At 30.5% G+C, this 18,077-nt stretch overlaps 2 protein-coding genes across 2 annotated transcripts; both read left to right on the top strand.

Annotated features, from left to right (window-relative positions):
* Window positions 1-354: 354 nt before the first annotated feature.
* Window positions 355-3,367, top strand: LOC126669177 (probable serine/threonine-protein kinase PBL22). Its single transcript, XM_050362568.2, has 8 exons — window positions 355-511; window positions 594-913; window positions 1,374-1,606; window positions 1,677-1,803; window positions 1,886-1,957; window positions 2,042-2,207; window positions 2,624-2,747; window positions 2,863-3,367. The coding sequence occupies exons 2-8, from the start codon at window positions 760-762 to the stop codon at window positions 3,109-3,111; spliced, it is 1,125 nt and encodes a 374-aa protein (XP_050218525.1). The 5' UTR covers window positions 355-511; window positions 594-759; the 3' UTR covers window positions 3,112-3,367.
* A 10,004-nt stretch (window positions 3,368-13,371) lies between these two features.
* Window positions 13,372-16,384, top strand: LOC126669178 (probable serine/threonine-protein kinase PBL22). The gene is made up of 8 exons (XM_050362569.2): window positions 13,372-13,528; window positions 13,611-13,930; window positions 14,391-14,623; window positions 14,694-14,820; window positions 14,903-14,974; window positions 15,059-15,224; window positions 15,641-15,764; window positions 15,880-16,384. The coding sequence occupies exons 2-8, from the start codon at window positions 13,777-13,779 to the stop codon at window positions 16,126-16,128; spliced, it is 1,125 nt and encodes a 374-aa protein (XP_050218526.1). The 5' UTR covers window positions 13,372-13,528; window positions 13,611-13,776; the 3' UTR covers window positions 16,129-16,384.
* The last annotated feature ends 1,693 nt before the right edge of the window (window positions 16,385-18,077 follow it).

Here is an 18,077-nt window from a genome sequence, read left to right as displayed (position 1 = left end):
AATTATGATAGACGAACCCATTTATAAGATATCAAAATGACGGAGTATATTGTATGGAAATTTATCCGATCTTACATTTCTGCATTTTGTTTTTTTTTTATTATTTTCGACTGTAGTCCGAGCTATTTTCAGAAATTTTGAAAAAAAAAAAGAAATGGTTTATAGTAAATCCAGGACGAGAGAAAAGTTAAGCTTGAACTGCCGAGAAATTAGAGGTGAACTAGAGAATTGAGCTCGAGCTTAAAAGAAATCATCTATTCGCGCAACTACGGTGGCGATTGATGAAAAGAGTGATAGAAAAACTGCCTTTTTTGTGTTGCTATTGCTTTTGATCAATCTTCAATAATTCTGTCCTTTGAGTGCATATCCAAACCATGTCATTTTCTTCATTTATGGGCCTATTTCTTTGTAGTAAAAATCAATTTATTTTACAGTTGGAATACAACACAACAGCAACAAGAACAGCAACAACCCACATGGCCCTATTGATTTGATTGTTTTCCTTTTTTAGGTAATGATAAAAATTTGTCTGCATAAATTCATGTAATGTTCTTCACCAGACATTAAATTCTCTTTACTCATTTCTTCTGCAGCTTAAGTTCCATCACTGAACTGAACCTTAACAAGTATCTGTTTCCAAGTGAATGCTTGAGATCAGCCACTTGTCGGAATGGTTTAACGGTCATCTTCGATTTTCGGGACAATTTGATCGATTATTTTCAGTTGTGTCTGGTGCAGTTTCAATGCTCAAGCTTGGTGATGAAAAAACCTTATGCTGCTGCAATAATTGGAGGAGCTGTACTAGGAACTGTACTTGTTGTAATTGTCATCACACTCTGGTTTTTCAAGTCACATTGTAATAAATTTTCAAACAAAAACTCAGAGACTGCTTCTTCAGATCCACCTGCTCCAGGTAAATTGACGGATTGTTTACATTATAAATTCACGAATTATACACGTTTTTACAATTTACTCATATTTTATAAAAGTTGGTAAATATATGCACCAACCAACTACTATTTCTTGTCAAATCGAAACGTAATTAAATTGCAAAAATATGTATAGTTCGTGAATCTATAATGTAAATGACCATAGATCAAATCCATTTAGTGGAGAATGTTAGAGATAATACTATTATTGAAGTAGCATCTAACAGTTTGAACTTTTAAGTAAATTTAGTTGATACAGTATCAAAATATTGCGGCTCTGTGCTCGTTCATCATAAAGCATTCGAGTGAGGGACGTGTTAGACATAACGATATAACCATAGTCGGAGCCTAAGCTTAAATTTTCGGGTGAATTAATTATTTGACAGAGAACTTATGAGCTCGTGATGGCAAGTTTACTAATTTTGTTTTTTTAATTTGTAACAGTTGAGAGAAATAGAGGATGTAGATCCACTTCAGCACCAAGCCGCCTTTCGTTCGATGCCCAAGTCGTTAGGCAGTTCACCATGGATGAGCTGGAGTTAGCTACCAAGCAGTTTAGTGAAGCTAATCTCATTGGACATGGAAGTTTTGGTTCGGTCTATAAAGGTCTGCTTCATGACAGCATTGTCGCCATCAAACGACGTAATAGCCCTCCTCGACACGACTTTGTTACAGAGGTATGTATAAACGTCAACATTAGAATTCAAGAAATTTTGATGGAAGTTAGAATTTCTTGTGAAAAAACAGGTGGTCTACTTGTCAGGAATTCAACACCGTAATTTAGTTTCGCTGCGAGGTTACTGCCAAGAAAGAGGATCGCAGATTCTGGTATTTGAGTATGTACCTAATGGCAGCATTTGCAATCATTTGTATGGTATGATTTATTTATCAGAATCTGTATTCTTACTGTTTTTCATGATATACAAATAATCAGACCAATTAATATGTTTTAACAGATACAAAAATGGAATTATCAACTAAATTAGAGTTCAAGCAAAGGTTGTCCATAGCTCTAGGAGCAGCCAAAGGTAAATGTAATAGAATTATATGATGTGTTAATATTTAAATCTGAAAGAGATTTAAATTAAATTTATGGTTAATTACTAGTGCAGGTTTATGCCATCTGCATAGCTTAAGCCCTCCTTTGATACACAAGAATTTCAAGATGGCTAATGTCTTAGTTGATGAGAACTTCATTGTAAAGATTTCAGACGCAGGGATCACAAAATTCGTTGAAGATTCAGGTCCATCCGGTGTAAATGTTTTCCAGGATCCAGAGTACACTTCCCCCTTTCCACCTATATTGCGCGGAAACTTAACATTTTTACATTTCGACATTCCGTTTCCATTTCTTAAAACCCTTATAAAACTCCAAAACCTTAAATTTATATCTTGTTATGGGAAAATGTTGATTTACCCTTTTCCGTTTCAGCATTTTCCGTTCTAATACTTCTCATTTCAGCATTTTCACATTTTTCATTTCGATATTTTTTTTATTTTTTCATTTCACCTTACCCCGTTTCAACTTTTTAACATTTTCATTTTCGTATATCTCATTTCCGTGTAATATTTTCCTTTTCCGCCTACATCTTATTTTTCAACCTATTCCCATTTCATCATTTTTCATTTCAGCTTTTCAAACATATGAATTCCAATATTTCTGATTCCTAATTCACAATACGTGTAATGTTTAGGGCAGGATTGTCCACGGAAAAGAGCGACGTTTACAGTTTCGGAGTGTTCCTTTTGGAGCTTATAACAGGACAGGACGCTGCTAATTTAGGGTTCTTAGAATCAGACGAAACTTTAATTCAATGGGTATGTAAAAATAAAATAAACAGAATTGGTAATAAGAAAACATTACTGAAGCACTTTAATAAAACTAAAAAAATAGAACTAATTAAAAACTTGGAGCTGATTTTAAAATTTGAAGGTGGCGTCAAGACTGAACTCAAACAATTTTGTGGACCGTCGATTGATGGGGAATTTCACTACGGATGGCATTAGGGATTTGATAAGGCTGACACTGCGGTGCATGAGTTTTCCCAGGATTGCGAGACCGAAAATGGAAATGGTTGTGATTGAGCTCGAAAGGCTTGTCGAAAGAGAGATGGCATTAACGACTGTCATGGGTGAGGGTTCTGCTGCTATATTTCTCAAAGGAAGCGAGCTATTTTCTTGACGAGGAGAAATTTCTACGCAGCACAGACACTTCATTTCGACCAACGTTTCTGTTTCGGAAATGGGACGGAAATTTAACGTTCGGACACAAAACATAGTTTTTTCGTGTCCAAGTATCATGTTTTTCCATGCCTATGCCCGTGTCCGAGCTACCTAGAGAGACATTGATTGACTATGATTATTGATTCAAATGTAAAGTATGAATTTGTATAATTTTATGGCTTAATCGTCTAAAATACATTCACTTTTCCGCTTTTCTTTGTTTTTATATCAAATTTACTCCAATTTCTAATTTCAGTTTCAATTATATCCTTTTTTTTCAAGTTGAAGTGTTTGCGCTCTAGAAAAAGTTCAAAAATGTCTTTCATATTTGACATATAATTTTAATTTTTAATATTTTTTAGAATATTAAAGACTTAGACTACGCGAGTTTTTTGAGAATTGCGAGACCGAAGATGGAAATGGTTGTGATTAAGCTTGAAAGGCTTGTCGAAACAGAGATGACATTATATTTGTCAAAGGAAGTGAACTATTTTCTTGACAAGGAGACACAATGAATGATTGTAATTACTAATCCAAATGTAAAGCATTAATTTCTGTTATTTTATTGATAGCATTGTAGAACAAGATTAATACTAGAGCAATTTTCTATCTGAGTCGGGATCTCCAAATGCATGTTCTGTTCATAGATATTGGGTAAAAAGCTTATTTGGATCCTTGCATTTGTTCAATATCTTGTATTGAATCCTATACTTGTAATTTTATAGATATTAGGTCCTTCTGTCACGTAAATGAAATTATTATACTTTACATGTTGTTAGTTCATCTGGAATAAGTTTTTTTTATTTGTTTTCATGCTTTAAATGTAATAGTCTCCATACTTTCAATTTTATATTTTCTGTCTGAATTGATATCGTTGATATTTTTTTTTGTGTGATAGCAACTTAATATCTATAAAATTAAATAATAACTAAATGGTGATAAATATAAATACATGAACCGATGCCAAAATAATATAAGTGCGTGGATCAATTATGTTTTGTGACAAAATATTGTATGTAGTGTCACTATCAATTTATAATTAGAATTAGCTTAATTATCAAAGATAATTATCAAACTTTTGTGTGTCTTTCAATTTTAGCACCAACTTCGACACCAGAATTAACACTAGACTTCCAACTATATTTTTATATATAGCACGTTGATAAAAAGTTTAGCACCAATTTTATTGTTGTTATTTTTAAAAAATTAGACGAGTGAGGATTTGAAATTTAAAATTAACAACGTCAATGAATCAAAAGCCTTAATAGATATTTGTAATCACTAAAATTTTGGATGCAAAATTTTCAAGAATGCTTTGTTGTTCACTGATTATATCAGAGAAATTTATCAAATTTAAAATGAATGGTTTTAAAAATATTTGATTTGAACTCTATTGAACGTTTTACTTTAAAATTATTTGAGGTTATTAACTTATTTTAAATTCTAGTAAAATTAAGAATGTGTTTGGTAATAACTACAACTTTATAAGGTTTAAGAATTATTTTGAAAACTTATAATATGTGTGTTTTGGTTTAATTTGAAATGTATTTCAGTATTTGAACATTTTTTTTTAAAAAAAATTATCTGGAATTCATAATACTTCAATTCCTAACAAAATGAAATTTGAAAACAAATTCTGTGGAGTGATATGCTCTTATAAATATGACAAAAACTATCTTTATTAGTTAAAGAAGAAACTAATAAATATAAGTCACATAAAATATTATTTTTGATAAGATAAAATATTTGATTAATATAAAATTACTACAAACATAATTTCAATTCATTTAAAATGAATTCTAATTTTTTTGGAAACCAAATACAAAAAATAATTCATAAATAAATTTTATTTTTTAATTCATTTAGAAATAGAATGAGTTCTAGAGTAGAAGTGACCATACAATATGTAAAAATATTTTCAAATAAATTTTAGGATATAAGATTCTTTTTAGTAATGATAAAAAACTACCATTAATATTCAAAAAAGAAAGAAAGAGTGGTGGATATAATTGATATAATATGATATTTTTGATAAAATTAAACAAAATTAAATTAAAATTATTTAAAATAAAACATATAATTCATTCTATTTTATTTGAAATAAATTGTCTATTTTATTCTCTTAGGATATCATTAAACATGGTGATTTGTTTTTAAGTGAAATTTATTCTAGAATTTATTTAAAAACTAAAATAAGTTTAAAATAAACACAATGTTAATTAATCTATACTATATATAAAAGCACGGATGGGGGGGGACAGACGAATTTACTGAATAGTCCTTTTCAGTTTAATACTAAATAAAGGTTTTATAGTCATTAACTAATTAGTTATTTAATTAATCATTATTGTAATTAAAGTCCTAATTAGAATAGGTAGCTAAATTATCTTCAATTTAGTTTTTAGTATGTAGAAAATAACTAAATTTTCTCCAAATTAGTAGGAATATCTATCTTTTAGTTTGATTGAATTACAAAATTAAAATACTGCATTTGGTCGATATATTATTATTTTAATTTTCATTTTATTATTTTTAAAAATATTATTAATAAAATTAAGTTAATTATTTAATGGTAATTGATTATTAGCTAGCTCGAGGTCATTGTACTTTGCTTTTATTTATTTTGGTTACGTAATTTGATTTGTTTCATTTTAATAATAAAACTATAATTACTTTCGAACAAAAAAAATTGGTTACTAAAATAATATTGAGTTAATTTTTAGTTAACTATGTGAGAACATAAAATATAGGTACAATTTAGTATAAATAATAAAAAAAATTTTGCCATATGTACATAATTTAGTTGTAAATCACTTAAAAACCTTATGATATTATTAAAATCATAGTTAGCAATCGAATTGAAGCAAATTAAAATACGACCACCAATATTTTAAAATAAAAACAAAGTACATAAGTGAATTTACTTATACATATTAAATCTTTTTTCTAGAGATTCCAAATCAAACTGCCACCATTAGTATAGTCTACTTGATGTCCTTAAGCCAAATGAACGATCATAGGACGGCAAGAAGTAGTGTAGAAAACGGTTAGGCATATCCAGTTTTGATATGAGTCATATCAAAAGAGAATTTTGAATATTTCTACATATTTTTATTGTGTTTTTTTTTTTTATATTTCAGATCTTGAGTTTGATTAAAACTTTCACCTAACCTTGTGTAGACTGCAGGGTACTTTATATTTTCTTCACTTTGATGATAGAGCATTCGTATTCATTCTATATTAACCATCTCTTTCTTAATGTTCACGGGCTCTGTAGGACAGGCAATTTTTGCTTATCATTCAGTTGTCTTTTCCTTTTCCAAGTGCTAATGTTTGTGCCACTGTCATTATAACTATAAGATAAAATCCAATATAACTATTAGGTTGTTTGGTCAGTGCCTTCGGGGTAAGATAGAATGCATTACTTTGTTATGGATTTCCCATTTCATGCACGAAATGTGTGACACGCGAATTAAGCATGGTGGATAATTGAGTTTGAAACTCAGGTATGGTGATGATTCGTGAACTAAAGTGGATTTTAGGAAATAAATATTATGTTTTTTTGGTGCTTTCTGCCCAAATTTAAGATGGTTTAAACTCGGTGCTTTCTGCCCAAATCCAAGTGCTAATGTTTCTGCCCAAATATTAGTCAAACACAATAACAATAGGACTGTGTGATCACCAGTTTTGATATGACTCAGCTGGGAGCTGATGATGAATATGAAATTTACGATTGGGTTTATGATTTTGATACGAGAGAGCACTCGGCTACGGTGTAGTCTGGAGTCCCCGTATCTAGTGGCTGGGCCACCAGCGAGTTGGACTCGCAATTGATATTTATGATTGGGTTAATCGATCGATTATTAGTATGTTTGAGGATTAAGGTTTCAATCGGATCCTGTACTTGGTTGCATATGATTGATTACGGTTTTATGTTTTATTTGAATACTTACTAGTAAATGTATGAACTCACTCAGTATATCCCAATATACTGACCCCTCACAGATTTCCTTTCAGAACAAAGACGCTTTGAAGCAACGGACTTCTATCCTACTTCCAGAAGTCTGTATTTTTGAGTATGTAAAGAAACAGTACTTTACTCTTAGAGCTGCAGTAGATAAGTGTTTTGTAAGTCAGCTTGAATGTATAGTTTTCTGTAAATATAACTTTAATGTTTTAAAGTTTTAAATGTTTTACGCTAGCTGCGTTTTGATATTTGTGACTGCCAGAGGATATGTATGCCTGGCATGTATGATTCTGCATGACACGTGTTTATGTATGTCATGCATGACGTATATGATTCGTGAAAAAAATTATTTTACGTTTTTAGGCTTGCTACGGGTTTCGGAGCAATCACTCCCATTCCCTAGCGCCGGTCTCGGCCCTGAGATTGGGTCGTGACAATTTACCTCCGTCCTCTTGATTCTTCTTCTTTAACTATTCCTTATGGGGCATTTTTTCTGCTCCTTTTTCTTGTCTTTTGCTCCTCATAGAAGTTTCTCTATCTCCTCCTATTTTATTTTTCCTCGTATTTTTTTCGTTTCTTGCATCGTCCCTTTCTTCGCCACTTCGTGCGGGGTTTCCTTGATTTTTCGGGTTTATTTTTTCACCTTCATTGTTTCTGGCCGCGTTTTATCTAGCATCTTGGCCCCTTCTTTTTTCTTTAGTAACTTCTTCATTTTTTCAAACTTTTGGGTTCCTTCTTTCCATTCCAACCTTTGCTTGTGGCAATTAGAAGGCGAGGTGGTGAGTTGAGCTCTTAGGCATTCTCTCACATTTTTAAAAGTTTAAAATCATTTCTCCCTCAACTTCTGTTCTCAGCCATTATATCTGTTTTTTTTCTTAGATTTCAAATTGTCATTATTACTCTACATATTTATTCAAAATTTAGACGATTTTTTCATTTAATACTCTTATCGACGACATAGAATTGCACATCAATAATTATTCTTTGAACAATGACATCTCCATCAACACATGCTCTACTTCGATTCTGCGATATATCTACCATTACCATCATCATTGCGAAAAAAAAAAAACAGTCACACAAATATTCGCCAACGAAGACAACATCTCCACAAGAAGACGACATTCTTAACAACTATTTTCTACATCTGACTTTTCAGAACTTCCATTATTGTCACAAATCTATTATCTTTTCGAATCTCTCAATATCTGTTTTTTTTTCTTCAGATCTCTCATTTTTTTCTTTTTCTTTTTTATTTTCATAATTTTAAATTTTTCAAGAATTTTTATTTTTGGATATGTAATTTGTGTACTATGTTTTTTCTAAAGTGAAACTTAAATTCGTATATGTTTATATTACACATAATAAAATGATAGTAAATTGCCAAAAATAGTTGATTACAAGTTTATAATACAAAAAGTAGACTTACAATTTATGATTTTTAAATTTTTTAAAATTAAATATAGGAATAGTAAAATTACCTCAGAGTAAATTCATAATAACTAAATTTTAAAGATTAAAATTTATATAATTTATAAACTTAATTTCGTACATGTATAAAGCTGATAGTAAACTAATAGTAAAATAATAGCAATTTAGTTTTTAAGTAAACTAACAATAAACCAATAATAAACTTGTTTTTTAAAACTAAGAGTAAACGAAATGAAACTAATTTTATACATGTTTATAATACTGATAGTAAATTGATAGTAAATTAAGTAAAATAGTTTACTATAGATTTATAATTCAAAAAGTAAACAAATAAAAAATATTTCTTTAGTAAATTAAAAATAAATCGATAATAGACTTGTGTTTCTTAAACTGAAAACAAACTGGCAATAAATTGAAAGTAAAAGAATTTTTTATAAAACCATATTTTTATAATTTTTTAAAACCATATTTTCCAATTTTTATAAGTTAAACATTATTTTTGCAATAAAAAGATCTATAAGTAATATTAAAAATATTTAATACAACCTAAATATTTATCACGAAAAACCTTTTTTTTACCTATTATTTTGGTGCACATTTAGAATTCTTAAATTGATAAAAGCTCGCTGGGTTTGTACATGAAGAATTATTGGTCATATTAATTTTTAAAAACTTTTATGAATTGCACTTCCGGAAAAAAATTAATTTGGCCAAGATTTTATAGTTAATTTAAGGACGAAGATTATATGAGATTAATATAAATATCTGATTTTGTTTTGTTTCCGAAAATTCTTTGATGATATGTACATATGGATATATGAACCTACAACAGACTAAACTTCGCAAACGATTAAGATCACTAGTCAAATTCCTCACTCTAACTGAACTTTATTTATTATTGTGTCTCGGCTTTATAGCAATTTGCGAATTTCAAGATATATTTACCTTATTTTGGATCTTTCCATATTTTATGTAGTCTATAAAAATTTGAAAAATTATTTGTAATATCATTTTCATGTTTGTTTTTTATTGGTATCTAATGAACATTATTTATCTTGGAAAAAAGGTCTAATAAAATCTTTTTTGTATGAGAAATAACAAAAGATAAATAGTGAAACTAAGAAAATGATGCAAAAAAATAAAATTAGATAGTATTAGTGGTGGCATTGGATCCGTAATTGAAGAGGTGGTGATTAGTGAGAGTGTGAGAGCTATAAGCTAGTGGACCACCTAACAATCTCCAACCCCTACCACTAATCTGTAGCTGATCTGGTTCAATCGGAGTCTGATTAAGCTTGTAACATAAACCAATATTAAATAGATAAAAAGTGATATTCAAATTAATTTTGTTTTTCCAAATCAATTGAACCGGTCCAACTGTAAATCTGCAATCTAAATCAATTTGATTCTTAAAACCACTGACGGATGTAAGGTAGGGCCAGGCAGTGCCTGGGCCCTACCTCACACTTAAAAAAAAATTACCTATACTAAATAAGCCAAACTTTCGAGTTAACTTAACTATGCTTTCCTGATTAATTTTGCGCATTAGAGTTAATAAACAATGTACAGTTTAATACTTGGTTGGAATGTTGTATCTGATAAAAAAAAATTCATCAAATTAAATATTACTGCATAGCATATATTAATGTGCAATTTGAGTTAGTTGGAAAGTGTATAAAAAGCCAGATTTATAGTAAAGTCTACTCATTAATATTAATTAACTTAAATGTTTTCTCAAGTTGCACAGTTCCTATCAAAATTAGATTCTAATTCTAAAAAATTTAAGATTTTTCTATTAAAAAATCTTAATTTCTTAAAAAAAAAATCAAATTCAGTGAACATAATATCTATAAATACACATGATATGCATTAACTCAACAATTTACCTTCCGTTAAATTTTTTTTTATCTAATTTTAGAGATCGTATTCAAATTTATATTTTCGATATTAGAAATACAAGCAATTTTGGGGATCGTGGTGATATTAGTAGTCTTGCTAAAATAATGGTTAAGACAGAAAAATACCTTTTACTTTCTTTAATCTATCTACTTATTCGGTTGGCATTGACATTACCAGTTCCATATGTTGTATATAAAGAAAAACTTTAAAAATACTAACGATTAGAATATGTTAATAATTTTGAAAGATGAAAATTCATAGGATACAATTGCCTCTAATTAAAAAATAATGATTCTTTAATTTTGTAATGCGTTTTTTGTTATTTTATTTTATAGTAAAGGAATTAATAATTAAACATTTTCATCATATTTTTTGTGGTATTGATATTTTAAATTTTTTTAATTAAATTTGTGCCCTACCTCAATTTTGGGTCTGGCTTCGTCACTGCTTAAAACCATGGTATAAATTATAGCATGGCCTCTTTTAATTTTAACAAGGAAATAATATGTTGAGTAGTTCCTATATTCATCATGACATGACCTACATTGTCACCAACAATTCAAATTCTTATTATGAGTTTGGTGCCGATTAACTAATGATGCTACTAATATCACTATTGATTCATCAGCTTAATTTTATTGGAGTTTAAACTCAATACCTCATTAACTTAATAGTTAATGTTGTTTGTATACTCATTGGTGGCCAGCTTGGTCTTTAGGGGTGAGTAAAAATACCAACCTACATAATTAACTCACTGAATCGATAACTTTTGATCTATTCGGTTCAATGATAAGTTTGGTTTTGGCCGGTTCTATTTTGATAAAATAATTGATTTTATAATTATTCCTTGTGTTTTTGTCGATTTTCACCAAACTGACTTATTCGGTTTGTTTTGGTTTGAATTTTTTTTATTCGGTTAGTTCATATCTCATTAAAGTGTAATGTTCAGACATTTCAGTTCTGAAAAATGATATTTGGCAACTTTAAGGTAATGCCAACGATTACAAACCGAACCAACTTTCCATAATAATCTTCCAAATGATATTTGGCATACTTTAAGGTAATTCAACCTTATATATTACTAGAAAACATAGCCCCGTTATCTTTTGTTATATTACAGAACAAGAACCCAACTATTGGATCTTACATTTCCTCGACCATGTTGCATAATAAGAAGAAAAAAAAGTTAAAAGCCATCATAATATCACAAAAATTTATTTCAGACGCGGAATCAAGAAAGCGGTATGCACAATTGCTTCTCTAACCGCCATTCGCCTTAAGCACTCCTCGAGGTTTATTTTAACAGTATTTTTTCCATATTGTTGTTTGTGCTTTTTGATCGTGGTAATTCTCCCTCTAAAAAAAGTGGAATAAGCAAGTAAAACACCAAAATCCTTGTCTCAGAAAAGAACGAACACGATTAACTACGACAACTCTCAAAACCATTATTTTTCTATTTTTTCGATATTATTTGTATTTAGTCATTTCATTCTCTCTCGTTTTTAGTCAAAAATCGACATCTGCAGGGGCGGATCCAGCCCTTTGAGCCATCTTTTTTTTTGCAAAATATCCCTTTTATTTTTTAAACTTTTTTTAAAGTATTGATCATTAAATTTTTGTTTTCATATTCATCAAAAAATATATATTCATACAATTAATTAGTCACTGCAGACTCTTTTTTTGTCTAATCAAGCTCTCCCATACGACAATTTCTAATTCCTCTTACGATATTCTGTACCTTTCGCTTTTTATATATATATATATATATTTTCTGATTCCGCAACTAGTTAATGTGAATATAAAAAGTAAAAGTAAATACTAGTAGTTTTTATCATTTGATGGACCACATAACTTAAGTCGATATCTATATTCACTTGGTCCAAAAAATAAATAAATTTATGCATATTGTTCACTGCCTAATTCAGTCAGTAGTCAGTCTCAAGATTCTCATCTCTATTTCAATCAGACACACCAATTGGTAAAATATTTGAACTATAGAGTCATTATTTTGTTAGTATTATTATTTGTAGTTAGTAACTTATTGTAACTTTGTAATAAAGAAAGAAGACAAATAAATGTAGTCTAGGAAATGAACAATCTTTTGCAATCAGGACCATGCATAATTATTAAAACACTTCTAGCTTGATGCCAGAATCTGAGGCAACTCATTCAAACAGTACTCTGTTACAATTCTTTTTTTTTTTTTCCATTTCTGACATGGGCTTTTGGCAAAACAGCTAATACTTATTCTTATACAATAAAAACCAAAGACATCCAGCCATGAAAATCAAGTACTGCTGAGTGGTAATATCTTGATAAATCACTTGTGGTAGACCCCATTTTGAAGACGATGACTACGTCGTACGGAAATTTATACGATCTTACATTCATGCGTTTTGTTTTTGTTCTATTTTGTACGGAAACTTATTCAGTCTTGCACTTAAAGCATCTCGTTTTCGTTGTCGAGGATCAATCATCATAAACCCCATTTTGAAGATATCAAAACAATGTTGCACGGAAACTTATTCAGTCTTACATTTTTGCATTTCGTTTTCATTTTCAGGGACCAATTATGATAGACGAACCCATTTATAAGATATCAAAATGACGGAGTATATTGTATGGAAATTTATCCGATCTTACATTTCTGCATTTTGTTTTTTTTTTATTATTTTCGACTGTAGTCCGAGCTATTTTCAGAAATTTTGAAAAAAAAAAAGAAATGGTTTATAGTAAATCCAGGACGAGAGAAAAGTTAAGCTTGAACTGCCGAGAAATTAGAGGTGAACTAGAGAATTGAGCTCGAGCTTAAAAGAAATCATCTATTCGCGCAACTACGGTGGCGATTGATGAAAAGAGTGATAGAAAAACTGCCTTTTTTGTGTTGCTATTGCTTTTGATCAATCTTCAATAATTCTGTCCTTTGAGTGCATATCCAAACCATGTCATTTTCTTCATTTATGGGCCTATTTCTTTGTAGTAAAAATCAATTTATTTTACAGTTGGAATACAACACAACAGCAACAAGAACAGCAACAACCCACATGGCCCTATTGATTTGATTGTTTTCCTTTTTTAGGTAATGATAAAAATTTGTCTGCATAAATTCATGTAATGTTCTTCACCAGACATTAAATTCTCTTTACTCATTTCTTCTGCAGCTTAAGTTCCATCACTGAACTGAACCTTAACAAGTATCTGTTTCCAAGTGAATGCTTGAGATCAGCCACTTGTCGGAATGGTTTAACGGTCATCTTCGATTTTCGGGACAATTTGATCGATTATTTTCAGTTGTGTCTGGTGCAGTTTCAATGCTCAAGCTTGGTGATGAAAAAACCTTATGCTGCTGCAATAATTGGAGGAGCTGTACTAGGAACTGTACTTGTTGTAATTGTCATCACACTCTGGTTTTTCAAGTCACATTGTAATAAATTTTCAAACAAAAACTCAGAGACTGCTTCTTCAGATCCACCTGCTCCAGGTAAATTGACGGATTGTTTACATTATAAATTCACGAATTATACACGTTTTTACAATTTACTCATATTTTATAAAAGTTGGTAAATATATGCACCAACCAACTACTATTTCTTGTCAAATCGAAACGTAATTAAATTGCAAAAATATGTATAGTTCGTGAATCTATAATGTAAATGACCATAGATCAAATCCATTTAGTGGAGAATGTTAGAGATAATACTATTATTGAAGTAGCATCTAACAGTTTGAACTTTTAAGTAAATTTAGTTGATACAGTATCAAAATATTGCGGCTCTGTGCTCGTTCATCATAAAGCATTCGAGTGAGGGACGTGTTAGACATAACGATATAACCATAGTCGGAGCCTAAGCTTAAATTTTCGGGTGAATTAATTATTTGACAGAGAACTTATGAGCTCGTGATGGCAAGTTTACTAATTTTGTTTTTTTAATTTGTAACAGTTGAGAGAAATAGAGGATGTAGATCCACTTCAGCACCAAGCCGCCTTTCGTTCGATGCCCAAGTCGTTAGGCAGTTCACCATGGATGAGCTGGAGTTAGCTACCAAGCAGTTTAGTGAAGCTAATCTCATTGGACATGGAAGTTTTGGTTCGGTCTATAAAGGTCTGCTTCATGACAGCATTGTCGCCATCAAACGACGTAATAGCCCTCCTCGACACGACTTTGTTACAGAGGTATGTATAAACGTCAACATTAGAATTCAAGAAATTTTGATGGAAGTTAGAATTTCTTGTGAAAAAACAGGTGGTCTACTTGTCAGGAATTCAACACCGTAATTTAGTTTCGCTGCGAGGTTACTGCCAAGAAAGAGGATCGCAGATTCTGGTATTTGAGTATGTACCTAATGGCAGCATTTGCAATCATTTGTATGGTATGATTTATTTATCAGAATCTGTATTCTTACTGTTTTTCATGATATACAAATAATCAGACCAATTAATATGTTTTAACAGATACAAAAATGGAATTATCAACTAAATTAGAGTTCAAGCAAAGGTTGTCCATAGCTCTAGGAGCAGCCAAAGGTAAATGTAATAGAATTATATGATGTGTTAATATTTAAATCTGAAAGAGATTTAAATTAAATTTATGGTTAATTACTAGTGCAGGTTTATGCCATCTGCATAGCTTAAGCCCTCCTTTGATACACAAGAATTTCAAGATGGCTAATGTCTTAGTTGATGAGAACTTCATTGTAAAGATTTCAGACGCAGGGATCACAAAATTCGTTGAAGATTCAGGTCCATCCGGTGTAAATGTTTTCCAGGATCCAGAGTACACTTCCCCCTTTCCACCTATATTGCGCGGAAACTTAACATTTTTACATTTCGACATTCCGTTTCCATTTCTTAAAACCCTTATAAAACTCCAAAACCTTAAATTTATATCTTGTTATGGGAAAATGTTGATTTACCCTTTTCCGTTTCAGCATTTTCCGTTCTAATACTTCTCATTTCAGCATTTTCACATTTTTCATTTCGATATTTTTTTTATTTTTTCATTTCACCTTACCCCGTTTCAACTTTTTAACATTTTCATTTTCGTATATCTCATTTCCGTGTAATATTTTCCTTTTCCGCCTACATCTTATTTTTCAACCTATTCCCATTTCATCATTTTTCATTTCAGCTTTTCAAACATATGAATTCCAATATTTCTGATTCCTAATTCACAATACGTGTAATGTTTAGGGCAGGATTGTCCACGGAAAAGAGCGACGTTTACAGTTTCGGAGTGTTCCTTTTGGAGCTTATAACAGGACAGGACGCTGCTAATTTAGGGTTCTTAGAATCAGACGAAACTTTAATTCAATGGGTATGTAAAAATAAAATAAACAGAATTGGTAATAAGAAAACATTACTGAAGCACTTTAATAAAACTAAAAAAATAGAACTAATTAAAAACTTGGAGCTGATTTTAAAATTTGAAGGTGGCGTCAAGACTGAACTCAAACAATTTTGTGGACCGTCGATTGATGGGGAATTTCACTACGGATGGCATTAGGGATTTGATAAGGCTGACACTGCGGTGCATGAGTTTTCCCAGGATTGCGAGACCGAAAATGGAAATGGTTGTGATTGAGCTCGAAAGGCTTGTCGAAAGAGAGATGGCATTAACGACTGTCATGGGTGAGGGTTCTGCTGCTATATTTCTCAAAGGAAGCGAGCTATTTTCTTGACGAGGAGAAATTTCTACGCAGCACAGACACTTCATTTCGACCAACGTTTCTGTTTCGGAAATGGGACGGAAATTTAACGTTCGGACACAAAACATAGTTTTTTCGTGTCCAAGTATCATGTTTTTCCATGCCTATGCCCGTGTCCGAGCTACCTAGAGAGACATTGATTGACTATGATTATTGATTCAAATGTAAAGTATGAATTTGTATAATTTTATGGCTTAATCGTCTAAAATACATTCACTTTTCCGCTTTTCTTTGTTTTTATATCAAATTTACTCCAATTTCTAATTTCAGTTTCAATTATATCCTTTTTTTCAAATTGAAGTGTTTGCGCTCTAGAAAAAGTTCAAAAATGTCTTTCATATTTGACATATAATTTTAATTTTTAATATTTTTTAGAATATTAAAGATTTAGACTACGCGAGTTTTTTGAGAATTGCGAGACCGAAGATGGAAATGGTTGTGATTAAGCTTGAAAGGCTTGTCGAAACAGAGATGACATTATATTTGTCAAAGGAAGTGAACTATTTTCTTGACAAGGAGACACAATGAATGATTGTAATTACTAATCCAAATGTAAAGCATTAATTTCTGTTATTTTATTGATAGCATTGTAGAACAAGATTAATACTTGAGCAATTTTCTATCTGAGTCGGGATCTCCAAATGCATGTTCTGTTCATAGATATTGGGTAAAAAGCTTATTTGGATCCTTGCATTTGTTCAATTTCTTGTATTGAATCCTATACTTTTAATTTTATAGATATTAGGTCCTTCTGTCACGTGAATGAAATTATTATACTTTACATGATGTTAGTTCATCTGGAATAAGTTTTTTTTATTTGTTTTTATGCTTTAAATGTAATAGTCTCCACACTTTCAATTTTATATTTTCTGTCTGAATTGATATCGTTGATATTTTTTTTTGTGTGAGAGCAACTTAATATCTATAAAATTAAGTAATAACTAAATGGTGATAAATATAAATACATGAACCGATGCCAGAATAATATAAGTGCGTGGATCAATTATGTTTTGCGTCAAAATATTGTATGTAGTGTCACTATCAATTTATAATTAGAAGGCTTAATCACCAAAAAAAACTCCACCTTTTAGCCCCTTTTCAAATGCACCCTGACGTTGCAATTTTGTCAGTTGCACCCTAATTCGCACCTTTGATTTTCAATTCCACCTTCAAGTACTAAATTGATCTCTTTTTCATTTGAAAAAAGTTAAAATAAGTCATCCATTTTTAACTTTTTATGTGGAAAAGAGTTCAAACGAGTACTTTATAAGGGTTTTTATGAATTTTTTCCAAGTGAAAAAAGTCCAATTTGATTTTGAGGGTGGATTTGAAACCCAAAAGTGCGAATTAAGGTGCAACTGACAAAATTGCAACGTCAGGGTGCAACTGAAAAAGGGCTAAAAGGTGAGGGTGTTTTTGGTGATTAAGCCTAATTAGAATTAGCTTAATTATCAAAGATAATTATCAAACTTTTGTGTCTCTTTCAATTTTAGCACCAACATCGACACCAGAATTAACACTAGACTTCCAACTATATTTTTATATATAGCACGTTGATAAAAAGTTTAGCACCAATTTTATTGTTGTTATTTTTAAAAAATTGGACGAGTGAGGATTTGAAATTTAAAATTAACAACGTCAATGAATCAAAAGCCTTAATAGATATTTGTAATCACTGAAATTTTGGATGCAAAATTTTCAAGAATGCTTTGTTGTTCACTGATTATAGCAGAGAAATTTATCAAATTTAAAATGAATGGTTTTACAAATATTTGATTTGAACTCTATTGAACGTTTTACTTTAAAATTATTTGAGGTTATTAACTTATTTTAAATTCTAGTAAAATTAAGAATGTGTTTGGTAATAACTACAACTTTATAAGGTCTAAGAATCATTTTGAAAACTTATAATATGTGTGTTT

The sequence above is a fragment of the Mercurialis annua genome, linkage group LG2 (genome assembly GCF_937616625.2).
Source record: "Mercurialis annua linkage group LG2, ddMerAnnu1.2, whole genome shotgun sequence".
Lineage (NCBI taxonomy): Eukaryota > Viridiplantae > Streptophyta > Magnoliopsida > Malpighiales > Euphorbiaceae > Mercurialis > Mercurialis annua.
The sequence above is the reverse complement of the archived record's forward strand: the minus strand, read 5'-3'. Positions and strand labels throughout refer to the sequence as shown.

Bases quoted from the DNA above. Each gene is read 5' to 3' on its own strand.
- LOC126669178 (XM_050362569.2), top strand. From the start codon at position 13,777: ATGAAAAAACCTTATGCTGCTGCAATAATTGGAGGAGCTGTACTAGGA. The intron at 14,821-14,902 runs GTATGATTTATT...ATGTTTTAACAG, and splicing joins CATTTGCAATCATTTGTATG to ATACAAAAATGGAATTATCA. The intron at 15,225-15,640 runs GTACACTTCCCC...TGTAATGTTTAG, and splicing joins AATGTTTTCCAGGATCCAGA to GGCAGGATTGTCCACGGAAA.
- LOC126669177 (XM_050362568.2), top strand. From the start codon at position 760: ATGAAAAAACCTTATGCTGCTGCAATAATTGGAGGAGCTGTACTAGGA. The intron at 914-1,373 runs GTAAATTGACGG...AATTTGTAACAG, and splicing joins TTCAGATCCACCTGCTCCAG to TTGAGAGAAATAGAGGATGT. The intron at 1,804-1,885 runs GTATGATTTATT...ATGTTTTAACAG, and splicing joins CATTTGCAATCATTTGTATG to ATACAAAAATGGAATTATCA.